The sequence below is a fragment of the Peromyscus californicus genome, unplaced genomic scaffold (assembly GCF_007827085.1).
Source record: "Peromyscus californicus insignis strain IS unplaced genomic scaffold, ASM782708v3 Scaffold_12__1_contigs__length_115047231, whole genome shotgun sequence".
NCBI classification, from domain to species: Eukaryota; Metazoa; Chordata; class Mammalia; order Rodentia; family Cricetidae; genus Peromyscus; species Peromyscus californicus.
The window spans coordinates 57,487,110-57,502,391 of NW_026294413.1; the positions used below are offsets into that span (position 1 = coordinate 57,487,110).

Here is a 15,282-nt window from a genome sequence, read left to right on the forward strand (position 1 = left end):
AGCACTGGACAGGCAGTCCCAGTTCCCCACCAAAGAGACCCCCCGGATCAGAGGAATGTTACCGATGGTTCATTTTTCCAAATAATATCCACTACCGTGCTCCTGAGATGGGGAGTGCACTCTGCTTCCATGGCATCTCTGCTCAGTGACCTGCTCATCACAGGAGCTCAATCTCTCAAGGTCAGGTGGAATCTTGAAGGTCACGTACCTTCATCAGCTGATGCAGTTCCCTGTCTACCAACTCCAGCCCTGATCCACACAAGCCATGAGGACTTGCTACCTTTCATGTCAGTAAACCCCTCCCGCTGTCTGTTAGTCTAATTCACCTAAGTGTGTAGAATATTTGCCAAGTGAATAAATGAAGGAACAAGAGAATGGTAGTGATAAGGGCACAGGAGCAGACACTACTACAGGACAGGAGTAGCCCCCGCCACTCAGAAGCATTGCTTTCACAGAGTTCTGAAGTGGTCCAGCAGGGTCAACCAGGAGGCTGAATTCTGCCCAGCAGCAGGTGACTTCCAACATTCTGATATGACCAAGTGCTCATAAGTTGCTAACTTCCTTCTGAGCTCACACCCAGTCTCCCCAGCATGCTCAGCACCCCTAGTCTCAGCCTTAGGAATAACTTGCTTACTTACCTGTGGTCATAGAAGAAGACAGGCCACTCAGCGCATGCAGGGAACCAGTCGGCTGGGAGACTGTGGGTAGCTGACGAGGGTCCCTCAGAAGCAGAGTTACAGGTGCGGAATGGAGCTCAGTTGCTTCAGCTCATGCGTGCACAGGTGCAGAAACCAGAGGTTTCAGGAGGCACTGTTGGGATGAGAGACTCGGGCTAGCCTCCTGGGAGTGGGTGGCCAAGTTCAACAGAGTGGTCAGTGTTTCTGGGGCTATGCAACTCCAGGAGACGGTGAAGGCTTCATGCAGGTGCCACTGAAGAGGCTATCTTGGAAAGCTACCAGCTCTAGAGCTTCTGCAGGTGAAGTCCAAGCCTGCCCCCGGGAGAGACCACAGGCAAAGCAAGAAAGCAGGCTCATGCTGTGCTCTCACACTGTGCTTCCATCTCTCTCTCTCTCTCTCTCTCTCTCTCTCTCTCTCTCACACACACACACACACACACACACACACAAAGGAGGAGGAAGAGTCTATGACTATTCACTTTGTGTCCAGCACAGACAGACGCAGCTCTGGCTTCTGTTCAGCCAATTATTATGATGGCTTGCTCCCGGTTCTGAAGGACCCTAGTAGGGCTCCAGGACTGTCACCCGGAGTGTGCTTGGATCCTGAATGCACCTCAAATGAGGTCCTCCAGAGTTGTGGGTCTATCTGTCATAACAATGTACAGTTGTCAGCAAAATAGGAGTGAGCCGTGAAATATCCAGCTGACAGTTTCCTCCGTCCTCAGTTGCTGCCGTCCTTTCTTACCTGCAAAATACCGTGCCCCCTTCCCCCGACTCCAACAATTGTCTGAGGATGCCAGGGACAGACCCTGCCTGCTTTGGCTTTAGGCATGTCTTCTTACTCTCCTTGCCAGGGACCTCGATTTCTTATCTTCTAGAGATGCCAGGATGCCATGCTCCAAATCTATAAGCTGACAATGCCTTTACGATTTGTAGGGTTTCACAGCCAGGGTTGTGCACCCAGTGGCCTGTGATCTCCACGGCACCCCCATGCATTTAGTGGCCCCAGGATTCCTCATGCCTTCACCTCTCCTTCCTCACTGCCCCTTCCCCTCAGTGCCTCCCATCTCAGTCACTCCAAGCTCTGCCTCCCCATTGAACTGCTGGTTCTCTCGGCTTTCTGTCTTTAATGGGTATGGGCTGCTGAGTTCGATTTCCAGTTCTTCTCAGTCATGACTTTGTGACCTCAGGCAAGTCTCAAAAGGTGGTTGTGCCTCAGTTTCCTCACAAGTAAAGGGGGCTGTAAATGGTAGTGCCCATCCATAGGCTTTCTATGAGGACTACATGAGTTAGTTTAAGCACCCTGAGTTGCCTCCAAGAGTGAGAGTGTCTGTGATGTTTGTACAAATACAATGGCATGCATTACATTTATTGGTGAGCATTTGATTGCTAAAATCAGGAAACACTCATAGTCTCACTAACCATGATTAAAAATGTTACTACAACATCTCAGCATACGCAAAAATAAAACTGGCTGCATGTCTTCTTCATCTGGAAACTGGAAGATGGGAAGGAGAGGAAAAGGAAAGAAGCAGAGATGGAAGGAAGGAGGAAGAGGAAGAGATGGAGAGAGAAAGAAAAGAGGAAGGAGGAGGAAGGAAGGAGGAAGGAGGAAAAGAAAGTATCAGACTATATCTGTCAAGATCCTCGGCTATAAGCAATAGAAACAACCATCATTTAAGTAAAGCAGAAGATAAAGCCAATGGGCAGCTCTCAGCAGCACTTACAAAACTGGTGGGCCTGCTTGGAAGTCAGGTGGGAACACAGGAGTCATCAGCTCTGCTTCAGCTCAGAGCAGCCCCGTGGCCTGTGTGGTGGGTGGGCTGTAGAGCCAGGCATCCAAACTCAAGGCATTGCTGGTACTGCTCTCTCCGCTGTCCCTGGAAATCAGCCATTGCTGCTGCCGCCGCTGCTGCCACAATCAATTCTCCTCCCTCCCTGGTTATTCGTGTTGCTGGCTCCTCACACAAAGGTCAGGATAAATGCATCTGATTAACTGTGTGCCCATGAACTGGATGTGAAGAAGGCTGATGAGGCAAGAGTCTGTGCTGGGGACTCTTGGGTAGAAGGTGGGCTTTGTAACTTCAACAATGGGGAGGTCCTAAAAATATGTAAAAGGACTAAAATTCTGGGGACCCCCTCCCATGAGAGCTTTCCCTGTGTGTGGAAACACACACAGCCTTCCACAGCCTCACGTCAAAAACCACTCAACCCTGCTTGTTCTAAAAACTCACTCAGAATTGTTTGAATTAAGTGTGGTCAGATACAGATACGGGAATGACCACCATCAAGACAGTAGTGTATACTCACAGATCCCTGCACATAAGAGGCACAGTGTGCTACACAGAGCAGCCCAGGAGGGTGCCAGAGTAGGCAGGAGGGAGAAAGTACAAAGGAGAAAGCTCTTGACTTGTGAGCCCCCTACCCCCACCACCGTTCTAGACAGGTTAGGGTTCTGAGAGGTGGTTGTTGGCTTTTTGTTTGTTTTCGTTTTATGAGGCAGTATCTCACTATGCAGCCCTAGATGGCCTGCCTCCACTCTGCCTCTGGAGTGCTGGGGTTAAAGTGTGGGCCCAGTTTCCTAGATAGCTCTAACTGTTACCTTGACACAAACTAAAATGATCTGGGAAGAGAGTCTCACTGGAGAGATTGCCTACATCAGATTGGCGTGTGTGTGTGTGTGTGTGTGTGTGTGTGTGTGTGTGTGTGTGTGTGTGTGTGTGCACTTTGGGAATTGTCTTGATTGTTCATTGGTGTAGGAGGGTCCACCCTTCTGTAGGTGGCACCATATCCCAGGCAAGTGGTGATTATGAACTGTATAAGAAAACTGAGTATGAACCTGCCCCAGCCAGCAAGCAGCATTCTCTATGCTTCTCTTTGCTTCTGTGGTTGTGAAGTGAATTCCTTGGTCCAGAAGTAATGAAGAAAATGCTGAACTCCAACAAACATCCCTCAGACAAACTGGAGTGCTCATTCTAACCTTGGGAGTACATTTTGGGAAGATGGTGGACGAGGCAGTAGCCACAACAGCATCTACAGCACAGGGTGACATGCACAGGATCTCCACTCGGGAAAAGCACTACTTCATTAGGGTGAGTTTTGGTACAGTTTCTTGCAAGTCATTTATGGCCTATGAAGGAGAACAGTCAGGCTGGCTGGTGTATAGACCTAGAAAGTTAGTGTAAGCTGCTGTGTGGGCAATTGTCAGTTATGTGATAGCAGCAATGTAGGTAAAGATCATGCAGACCAGGGCCATGCAGACCAGAACCATGCAAACCAAGGTCATCAGACCAGGGCCATGCAGACCAGGGCCATGCAGACCAGAACCATGCAGACCAGGGATATGCAGACCAGAGCCATGCAGACCAGGGCCATGCAGACCATGGTCATGCAGACCAGGGCCATTAGATTTCCCAGTACAAATAAGAACAGTCTGAATAAGCTCACAGCATTCCAAAGCTAAAAGTGTGGAGTTCCAGGGCCTTATTTATGTAAATTCCCCAATTGAGTATTGCTTCTTTTTCTAGTTTGTTATTAATGACCTTCTCTCTACAAAACTTTCATTCCCTCAGTGTTCTATACGTTCTTAGATGGGTCAGAATCCTAGTGACGCCAGTGATGTGGAATAGGCATTACTCAGTACTTTGAATGGGAAGGAAACTCATCCCAAGGTCTTCCATTAGCCAATTGATGACTTTATCATGCCATCGACTACGAAATTTCCTATTAGTCAGACTTCTGTTACTGCGATAAAATACCTGAAGAAAACACATAAGAAAGAAAGGTTAATTTTGGTTCACAACCAGTCCATGGTTGGTTGGTTGGCTTTGTTGCTTTGGAGCCTGTGGTGGAGGAAACTGCTCACCTTGGAGTCTGAGAGGCCAAGAGAGAAGCAGGAAGGGGCCATTGTCCAATATGCTCTCCATGTTCACACCTCAGTCACCTAACTCCCTTCTACTAGGCTCTACTTTTCAAAAGTTTCCACCACTTCTCAGGACGCCCCCCCCCCAAGGCTGGGGACCACAGTTTTAAAGCATGGAGCTTGAAGGAACACTTAGGCAGAGCATAGCATTCCCTTAGCTTAAATCTCAACACCCGAAGGCCAAAGTACTTCTCACCACCCCAGTGGTGACCAGGATGCTTCTCAGCCTTGGGGGAGAAAGCTCCATGGGGCTCTTTCTGTGTCAGCAGGAAGGGGAGCAGAACACACAGACAGATAGCCAGTCTTCCATCATCTGTGCGGCTTACTGCTATCACATCTTCACAAAAGCCATCAGTGTTGTGTGTGGTCATGTGTGCACATGTGCATGGCCACAGTGCTCACGTAGGGGATCAGAGGACAACTTTCAGGAGTCTCTTTCACCATGTGGGTCCCAGATATGGAACTTAGGAAGTCCTGCTTCGCGGCAAGCCTCTTTATCAGCTGAGCCACCTCACCAGCCCCATATGAAGCTGTTCAAACATACAGACTACCCCCAAAGTAGAAAACACACCTTTTGTTTCCTAAATACCAGTCAAATCTCCCTGGTCTGAGAGTACAGGAATCTGTGCACAGACATACTCATCTGACTATAGACAGAAGCAAGCAGAATCTTGTAGATTTGGGGGCTATTTTGTGCCTCCTTGGAACCTGTCTGCTGGGGCATGAGGGGATCTGATGATGGCTCAGGTCTGGAGGCAGGAAGGGATGGTAGGTGGGAAGATCATCATGGGTAACCTGCAGGCAAGAAGGTTATGGGTTTTGTAGCTAGGGCTGATCGAAGCAGCTTTCTTCTTGCAGTCTTCCTAGCACTTGACGTCTCCTGTCTCCTCGGCCAGAGCCGGGAACTCAACTAATGCAAGAAGCGGGCAAATCACAGGCTGCTATGCAGTTGAAATACAAGCTTGGACTTCAGCCATCTGGATGGCTGTCAGTGCGTTCCTCTCATTTCCAAGTGTCCTTTCACTATATGTCTTGAAACATTCCCCTTTCAATGTTAAAGTTTCAAGAGGCTGAGGCAGGAGCTTTGCAGTTCCTGACAGAGCTATCGGGTGGGGGGTTGCTAATCCCAGAAGGAGGCAACTGAGAGGACTGTCTGTGTGCTCCCGAGTGCCAGCTCCAGCACACTGGAAGGTCTAGCCTTGGACTTGAGCAAAGGTTATGCTCACAGTATAGGAAGAAAATGAGGAAATCTGCAGTGTGGACGTATGTGGGTTGATGAGTCCTGGGAGCCAGTGGAATGTCAGTTTCCTCAGGGAAACAAGGAAAGAAAAGGCACTGGCTGAGAGAGAGAGGGTTCTGGGGCCTGGGAGGAGAAGGGAGCTTCCGTAGGCTTCTGGGAGATCAGGGGGAGCCACGTCAGAGAAAAGTAACAGCTGAGTTGGTAGAGTCTGATGATGTGATATTAATGTCTGTGTCTTGAGGGGTCTGGGAGCAAGGGTAAGGATCCAGGCACTCATCCCTGGGGACACACAGAGAGAAGAAAACAGCAGAGCACTGGAGGGGACCTCAGTGGAAGCAGGTTCCTTAGGTAGGAGCCACAGGCCAGGCAATAAGAGAAATGGAGTGGGGAGGGAGGGGCAGGAGGGGAAGGGAGAGGAGAAAGGTCAAGGGCATGGTGGGTTTTACTAATGATGCACCTGAAGTTCCAGAAAGCACAGTGAGACTCAGATGATAGCATAGAAAGAGAGCGGGGGGTGGGGATGGTGGGGGGATAAAGAGTAAGACCTGTCTTTGGTGACAATGATAATATCCATGGCAGCTTGGAGAACTGAACTCAGAAACCAAGCAAGAGTAATAGCCACAGCCCAGATCAGAGAGCAGGACCAATCCCATGAGGACGCTGCACTGCAGTTGACTGCCGAATCCATGGGGCCTACACCATCCCTACCCGCACAGTAGCTGATGAAACTCCCATTTGAGAGCCTCTCTCATACCCTCCTTTGGCTCACCAGTCCCGTGTGAAGTCTGGGCTGATGCACCCTGAGCTAGCAATCCTAGCTCACAGGCCTTGACCCTAGATTTACATCTGGATGGGAAACAGAGTGCATGGAAATTTAATTCTATGGTCCAAGCAGCTCTTCTATCAAAATTCGAGAGTTTGTATCTAAGCAATACATCTTACAGTGTTCTTGTTTACAGTCCTGGGGTTTTCTTTCAGTCAGATAAGCAGAGGGTGATTATTAAGGATCTTAATTAACTCAAAGACACATGGGGAGGATGAGAGGAGCCAATTTAGAGATCCTACTGCCAGGGCCCAGAGAGATGGCTCAGTGGCTAAAGGCAACTGCCACCAAGCCTGATAACCAGAATTCAATCTCCGGGACCCATGTAGTGGAAGGTCTAGAAACTCTACAGCCAAAAGCCCCACTGTAAGAGTGATACGCCATGATACAGCTCCAACATGGCTGTTGCTGGGCCACCGCCAGGTACCATGCCCATTCAGGACTAGACTGTAGACACTCTATCTCGGCCTCCCTAGAAGAGCTAGCTGCTCCCATGTCTGCCATCACTGGGAGAAAGCTCCAACACACATCCCTGTTTCCTCCGGTTGTCTACTGTCATGCCCAGTCTCTAAAGGAGCCAGAGCCCATGTCACATGACCAGTCTCGGAGGGTGGGGGTGGGGAGGGAGGCTTTGGAGAATGCAGCACTTGTGGAGTCTACAAGAAAGCAGGGCACAGAATGTCAGAAGTATCAGAATAAAGAGAAGCTGTTTGAAGGAGTTGCGTGGCCCTGAATGACAGATGCCACTACAGGATGGAGCGTCCTGTATGTAGGAGACTACACTGAGCAGCTGAAATAATGGTGGACAAGAGAAATGATGAGTAGCCACGAGAAACATTCTGAGCCTCAGTCCTCTGCAATCAACCGGCCACATTTTGAATCCAACATTCCATTAAACAAAAACTCCCCCATGGTCCTTATCTTTTGTCTGCTGCCCTTACATACAACAGCACCTGGGTCATTGTAAGTACTTTGTAAATATTTGTTGAATGAACTAAAAGAATTTCACACTGAAAGTAGCACACTATAAACAGACTAAGCATCAAGCAGAACATGAGTTTAGCGACTCTAAGAAGCTGCTTAAATGGAATCTCAAGCAAAACACCCTCAATGTAAACTCCTCATCCAACCCCTGAGAGTTTTTAAAATCAAGCTGGGGGCTGGAGAGATCCCTCAGTGGTTAAGATCACTGGCTACTCTTCCATCTGGGGTGGATTTCCTCAGCACCTACATGGCAGCTGACATGTAACTCCAGTTCCAGGAGACTCAGCACCTTATTCTGGCCTCCTCAGGCATTTCATGCACTTGGTGCACAGAAGTACATACAGGTCAAACACCCCCCTACACATACACACAAATTAAATTAAAGTCAAGGCTGGGAAGCAGAGAAGCAAGAGATAGCAGCCGTGTCAGCAAATCCAAAACAAAACCGTGTGCCAGACCTGATGGTGCAGGCCTACAATCCTAGCAGCTCTGGAGGCTGAGGAGGAGGGACCATAAAATTAAAGCAAGCATGCCGGGCGGTGGTGGCGCACGCCTTTAATCCCAGCACTCGGGAGGCAGAGCCAGGCGGATCTCTGTGAGTTCGAGGCCAGCCTGGGCTACCAAGTGAGTTCCAGGAGAGGCACAAAGCTACACAGAGAAACCCTGTCTCGAAAAAACCAAAAAAAAAAAAAAATTAAAGCAAGCTTAAGCTAGAACATGAACTTAAAGCCTACCTGAGCAATTTAGTGAGACTCTGTCTCAAAACAAAAGATAAAAAGAGGGCCAGGGTGTTGCACAATTGTGGGGGATACATGGGCTGCAAAGTGGGTGCCGAGAGACATTCAGATAAATAGAGCTTAAGCTTTAAGGTGTTTATGCAGAGAGTGGATACAAATGGTGAGAAAGGAAGTTAGCTCAAGTTATTTATGGTAAGATAAGATACTAAAAAACAAGAGATAGTGTCAGGACATAAACAACTTGTAAATAGGGTGCCCTTTAAAATGATTGGTTTGTTCCTTTACCCCCTCCTAGGGTTCTGAGGTTTTCTGGTATAAAAGAGGCTTACTGCCTATCAATAAACGAGTTCTTGCTTGACTTGACTCCCCGCTGCGTCTGATTGTCTCCGGTTAAGAGGGAGGCTGAGAAACAGGCGAGCACTTGCCTTTCCTCAGTTCCAGGCCACCTCTTCACAGGTGACCTAAGTTCCCGGTGGGGCAGGTCCCCACACACAATGGCAGACCCCTTGCCCAGCATGTGTGGTACCCTGACTTTCATCCCCAGTACTACAAAACCCAGTGAGTTCTTGTGTTGGTCTGAATAGGAATGGCCCCCACAGACTCATGTGTTTGAATGCTTAGCCCATAGGGAGTGGCACTATTAGGAGGTGTGGCCTTGTTGGAGTAGTTATGACCTTGTTGGAGGAAGTGTGTCATTGTGGAGACGGACTTTGACATCTTGTATGCTCAAGCTATGCCCAGTGTGGCACACAGTCTCGTTCCTGGTGTCTGTGGATCAAGATGTAGAAATCTTAGCTCCTTCTCCAGTGCCACATCTGCCTGCATGCTGCCTTGCTTCCTGCCATGATGATAATGGACTAAACCTCTGAACTGTAAGCCATCCCTAATTAAATGTTTTCTGTAACTAGAGTTTTCCTGCCTGGCCCACAGTCAGGACAAATCTCTCTCACCCGACAGTCCCACAGCCATTCAGACCCAACCAAGTAAACACAGAGACTTATATTGCTTACAAACTGTATGGCCGTGGCAGGCTTCTTGCTAACTGTTCTTATATCTTAAACTAATCCATTTCTATAAATCTATACCTTGCCACGTGGCTCATGGCTTACCGGCATCTTCACATGCTGCTTATCATGGCGGTGGCTGGCGTGTCTCTCTCAGCCTTCCGCTTCCCAGAATTCTCCTCTCTCCTTGTCCCGCCTATACTTCCTGCCTGGCCACTGGCCAATCAGTGTTTTATTTACTAACCAATCAGAGCAACACACTTGACACACAGAACATCCCACAGCAGTTTTCCTTTATAAGAGTTGCAGTGGCCATCGTGTCTCTTCAACAGCCATAAAACCCTAACTAAGATGGCTCTCCACAATCGTCAGGAACACAGTAATTGACACCTCATGCCATTTATGAAATATCACTATTGTGTCAGCCAGGTTTTTGGTTTTCATGTTAGCTTCTAAAGCATACACAAATATTACAATGAGCAGACATGAGGATCAGCATTTTAAACTAAAACAAAATCTCATTTCCATATCCTTTTGAGGGACCTAGAAACTCATTTGCCCGTGCCTTTGGAGGCTGAAAGCACAAGGGGCACATTGACATGGGGTGGTCCATGAGAGTACAGAAGAATGTAACTGAGCCCATTAATCTAGGGATGAAATTGAGTCATAACTCAATGCAAAGTGTCATAACATGCTGAAGAGCCAAACTAGTCACAGGAATAAAGAAAAGGCAGGTGTGACAGCAAGGAGCTTTCTCAGAACTGTATCAGTCAGTGTTCTCTAGAGGGACGGAACTGAATCCCTAGAGGAGCCTGGAGAGCCGCTGGTCTTCAGTCCCCAAGAAGCTGGTTCTACTGCAGCAAAAGAGTCAGAAGCCCCAGCGATAGGGAAGAAAAACCTCAGCTCAACAGTGAAGGCCAAGAGGCCAAAACAGTGACCCTTTCCCTTCCATGTCCTTTTATCTGAGCTGCCACCAGAAGGTGCCACCCACATTTTGGGTAGGTCTCCCCACATCAGTTATGACAATCAAGACAATCCCCCCAGACATGCCCACAGTCCAACCTGATGTAGACAATTCTTCATTGTAACACTCTACCAGGCGATTCTAAGTTGTTCCAAGCTGACAGCTGAAGCTAACCCTCACACTAACCAAGGATGATTCCTGTTTGAAGACAGAAATTCAATTTTCAAAACTTCGTATTTTTTTCTTTAAGAGGCGGCTTGTGAGCCAGGTGGTGGTGGCACATGCTTTTAATCCCAGCACTTGGAAAGCAGAGGCAGATGAAGCTCTGTGAGTTCAAGGCCAGCCTGGTCTACAAAGTGAGTTCCAGGACAGGCTCCAAAAGCTACACAGAGAAACCCTGTCTCAAAAAAAAAAAAAAAAAAAAAAAAAAAAAAAAAAAACCAAAACAAAAAACAAACAACAACAACAAAAAGAGGTGGTTTGTGAAGTCCATTTTTTTGTAGCCATGTTTTTCTTCTTTGCTTTGTAACTTTTATAAACACATTTATGGACTCAGTAACATTCTACCAGTCAGAATGTAGATGTAGGCAACAGAAATCACTGTACCTCTTTCAAAGACATGACTTATTAATTATAAGTAACAGGCAGATGTAGTAAATATGGATAATGTGTCAGTTGTATTAAATATGGGTGATGGGGCAGGCATATTAAGTATGAGTAATGGGGTGGGCCAACAAAATCTCTGACAGGATTTGTTTCCAGGCAGCCAAACCTTTAAGAAAGAAACACCACCATGGACCTAGAAGCTACCACCTCCACCCCTGTCAGCTGACCAGTCCCGGAACCAAGTTTCTGAGCACATGGCTCAATGGGCCGCCAGGGGTCAGTAAACAACCCTGGGGTCTCTGGATTGAGCAGTTGAGCCAAGGGTTAGGTTACTTTATAACACAGGGACCTCTTGTTTGAGAGCCAGCTTTCCACTGCCATAACAACACCCAAGGTAATTAGCTTAGCAAGGGAAAAGGTCTACTCTGGCTCACAGATCTGGAGGTGTCATTCCATGATTGGTTGGCCCCGTTGCCCATAGCAACAGCACGTAGCAAAACCAGTCAACTCAGGAACGAGATGCAAGGGAGAGGAAAAATGAGGAGTCAGAATCCAAATATGTCCTTGAAGGACATATCTCTAGTGACCAGAAGACCTCTTCTGGGCCTTCAGTTCTTCAAGGTTCTGTCACCTCCTAATAGTGCCATGGGTTGGGGACCAAGGCTTTAGAGGAGACTTGACCAAACCATAGGCTCCTCCTGGAAGAAGCCGTTGTTGAAGATGGGAACAGAGCAGAGGTCTGCCTTTGTCGGGAGCTGTGGAGGAGCATTACACAGTCAAGCGAAGGTGAGAACTAAGAAGTTGGGTGTGCAAATCTGGAACCCAAAGGGAAGTCTGTCAAGTCAGAGGTTTACGTCTAAGAGTTTGTATACAAACTGGGCTGCAATCTGATTGGTTGGCTTAAAGGAAAAAGTCAACTTTTCTTTTGAGATCACTGTATTATTGAGAGTCTCTTCATTGTTGGTTTTTTTTTTTAATTTTTGTTTTGGGGTATGTGTGTGTGTGTCTGTCTGTCTGTCTCTCTCTCTCTCTCTCTCTCTCTCTCTCTCTCTCTCTCTCTCTGTGTATGTGTGTCTCTGTGTCTGTCTGTCTCTTTCTCTGTGTGAGTTTCTGTCTATATTAGTCAGGCTTCTCTAAAGAAAAACAATGTAAAGAGGACTTATTAGAATAGCTTACAGGCTAGTATTTATCAGAATGACTTATAGGCTAATATTTCTTAGAATGGCTTATAGGCTACGATTTATTAGAATGGCTTACATTCTAGCTAATCCAACAGTGGCTGCCTATCAATGGAAGGTCCAAGAATCCAGTAGTTGTTCAGACCACAAGGCTGGATGTCTCAGTTGGTCTTTGGTATATGCTGGAATCCTGAAGAAATAGGCTCTAATGCCAACAAAGGAATGGACTTTATTGGAGAGCGAGCATGCAAAGAGAGCAAGCTTCCTTCTTCCATGTCATTATACAGAATGCCAGTAGATCAAGGTTAAAAAGGTGGAACTTCCCACCTCGAAAGATCTGGGTTAAAGGTTTATCTTCCCACCTCAAAATATCCAGATTAAAAGTCTTCCCACTTCAAATGATTTAATTAAGAAAAAATTCCTCACAGGTATACCCAGGCACTGGGTTTTATTTAGATGTAGTCAAACTGACAGCTAAGAATAGCCGTCACTGTCTTTGTGTGTGTGTGTGTCCTCTCCCTCCCTCCCTCTCTCTCTCTCTCTCTCTCTCTCTCTCTCTCTCTCTCTCTCTCTCTCTCTCGTGTGTGTGTGTCTCTCTCTTTATATCTCTCTTTTGTGTGTGTCTGTCTCTCTATATGTCTCTGTGTCTGTTTGTCTCTCTGAATCTCTGTCTGTGTCTGTCTCAGTCTGTATATGTGTTTCCTGCTTGTTTCTTTATCTTGTGAGTCAGGATCTCCTATAACCCTAGTCGGTCTTGAACTTGGTATGTAGCTGAGGCTAATATTGAACCCTGTGTCCAGAATGCTGGGATTACAGGCATGCAAGACAATACCAGTTCATATTCTCTTCTTTTTCTGCCTTCAAGCCCAGGTTCATCTCAAATCTTTCTCCAATATTCCTTCTGCAAGTGCTCCCAAAAGGCCTTTTCTATTCTCAGGGCAACATCCCACATTTTCAGCCACTTTCTGCTTCTTAAGTATGAATCTCAGAAAATACAAACTGTCCAGACAAGATCTGAGGCAAGAGGAAGAAGCTCCCAAAGGAATCACGACAATCAACCCACAGTAAGCCAAGTTCCACAATGTAACTGGCAGCCTCCAGAGCAAAGGAAGATGTTAATTTCTCACTGCAGTAAGGTAGACAGTGTTTCACAACAGCCTTGGACTAAACGGTGGATTGGTTAATTGAACTCATTAATGGGTGAGGTTTCTGTTTTCCCTCTTAACTAGGGAGAGTACTGGGCCAAGGGGCAGGAAGTTTCCAGAAACCTCCAAGAAGCCCAGCTCATTTTTAAGCAGTGTTACTTAAAATACAGTGTACAAAGGGGAACAGACTGGATTTATTTCTTCTAAGCCTCGAGAGAGAAGGTATTCTGGCTTGGCACACTGTGACTGGAGGGCTGTATGTATTCTAGAAACACTGCTTGGAGAAGCAGGCAAATGGAAGGGATTTGCAAAGATGTGTACAGCATTCAGAAAAGGATGTGCCAATCGGGACCAAATACTGGAGGAGAGAATGTTTGCAATGTTCCCTCTCCTTCCCTCTCTCTCTCTCTTATCAAGATCAACCCTCTCTCCCCATACCAAGCCTGCCTAAGAAAGGTCAAAGTCTGAGATTGGGGCGGGGCTGGGGGGCAGTGGCGCTTCACCGTTTAGCTGGGAGGCTTACACACACAGGCAGATCCTAGCTAGGGCTTGGGCTAGGCTAAGACCAGGCTTGACACTTACGTGTAACGTCCTGCTGGACTCTACAGGCTAGGCGGGGTGAGTGGGCGGGGCTCGGTCGGTAGTGGGCGTGGCGTGGTGGGGGCGGTGCTGAGCCTGTCCCCAGCCACCCTCTCCAGTCCAGGCCGCAGCCCTCCAGCTCCTCGTCTCTGTGTGCTTGCTTAGCTCTGCAGCCCCGGCCGCCATGGCGCTGCGTGTGGCAGCATTCGACCTTGACGGAGTGCTGGCCCTTCCCTCTATCGCCGGCGCCCTCGGCCGCACCGAGGAGGCCCTGGCGCTGCCCAGGTAAGGGGACCCGCCGCCGGGTCTGTGTCACAGGCGGGCAGTCCCCAGCCTCCGGGTGCCCTGCCCACACGTCCAGCCCAGGTTTCAAATTGCTTTCCAGGTGAGCCTGGGCAAGATCAAAAATCATTGCCTGGTACTAAAATGCCAGTGGGCACGAGATCCGTTGCCCTTCTAAATGCTAAGTAATTAAACCTTGCTAAAAGCTTCAAAGTTGCCCTTTGCAAAAGGAGGCGATACTAAGCTATTTGCTACCGAGTTAATTCTATTGAACTGGGCCTTTGAAGAAAGTTCTGTCCAAAGGCCGGCATCACAGGAGAGCTAGCGTAACAGCAATTTAGAGAAATGGCCCACAGCCCGAGGAAATGAGGACCTGGGAGGTAGTCGCTGATACCAGAAAGTAGTGGCTCGACTTCAGATGGGGGAGGGAGGAAGCAGGGGCCTGTAGAAAAATGTCTGGAAAAAAATATATCAAAATATTCAGACATAGGGCTGGAGAGTAGGCTGCAGTTAAGCATGTGTTCTTGCAGAGGAACCTACATTTGATTCTCAGATGTCAGGCAACTCCAGGGGATCTGACGCCCCTTCCGGCCTCCGAGGGCACCTGTACGCACAGATGCACATAAAAACGCACATAATATAAAAAGTAATAAAATAAGTATTTTAAAGATCCAGGCGTTACTAATTGTATGTGAGCTCATGAATGATTTCCCCTCTATTTTCCCCTTCCCATTTACAAACGTTTTCTAATCAGAAAGGAGGAAAGTGTATTTATTTTAAAAAATTAAAAAGGATGAAAGGCCAGTCTGGAAGGACTCAGGAAAAACAGGAAGGGGTAATTCCAAATTACAACTGAGAGGCAGATGCGTAGTGGCAGCTTGTGATCAGGATATCTGCCTCATCTGAAGATTCTAGTATTCTTATGACCGCAAAGGCCAACAGGGCTTAACCTTTATTCTATATAAATCAGGCAAGCCAACTCAAAGGAGGCTTAACATCTAGAATGGCAGTTCTCAACCTGTGGGTCGTGACCATTGGAAAACACAGTATTTCCGATGGTCTTAGAACCTGAGACACCGCTCAGTAGCAAAATTACAGGTATGAAGTCGCAAAGAAAATAATTTTATGGTTGGGGGTCACG

General features: G+C 47.6%; 2 protein-coding genes across 8 annotated transcripts in view; one reads left to right on the forward strand and one right to left on the reverse strand.

The window, feature by feature from the left end:
* Positions 1 to 13,958, reverse strand: part of Chrna2 (cholinergic receptor nicotinic alpha 2 subunit) — a 32,279-nt gene extending 18,321 nt beyond the window's left edge. Inside the window, exons 1-2 of one of the 5 annotated variants that reach the window (XM_052732900.1) lie at positions 13,863 to 13,958; positions 639 to 810 (exon numbers count right to left, since the gene is read on the reverse strand). The gene's annotated coding sequence lies outside the window, so the exon portion shown is untranslated. Of the gene's footprint in view, positions 1 to 638; positions 990 to 1,156; positions 1,709 to 2,404; positions 4,684 to 13,862 lie in introns of those variants that run through there. The other 4 variants (XM_052732897.1, XM_052732898.1, XM_052732902.1 and 1 more) reach the window with 4 other exon arrangements.
* The window catches only part of Ephx2 (epoxide hydrolase 2), a 44,629-nt gene continuing 40,835 nt past the window's right edge, over positions 11,489 to 15,282 (forward strand). The window contains exons 1-2 of one of the 3 annotated variants that reach the window (XM_052732895.1): positions 13,774 to 13,898; positions 14,025 to 14,144. In XM_052732895.1, coding sequence (XP_052588855.1) covers positions 14,044 to 14,144 — 101 coding nt within the window. In that variant the 5' untranslated portion in view covers positions 13,774 to 13,898; positions 14,025 to 14,043. Of the gene's footprint in view, positions 11,744 to 13,773; positions 13,899 to 13,934; positions 14,145 to 15,282 lie in introns of those variants that run through there. The other 2 variants (XM_052732896.1, XM_052732894.1) reach the window with 2 other exon arrangements.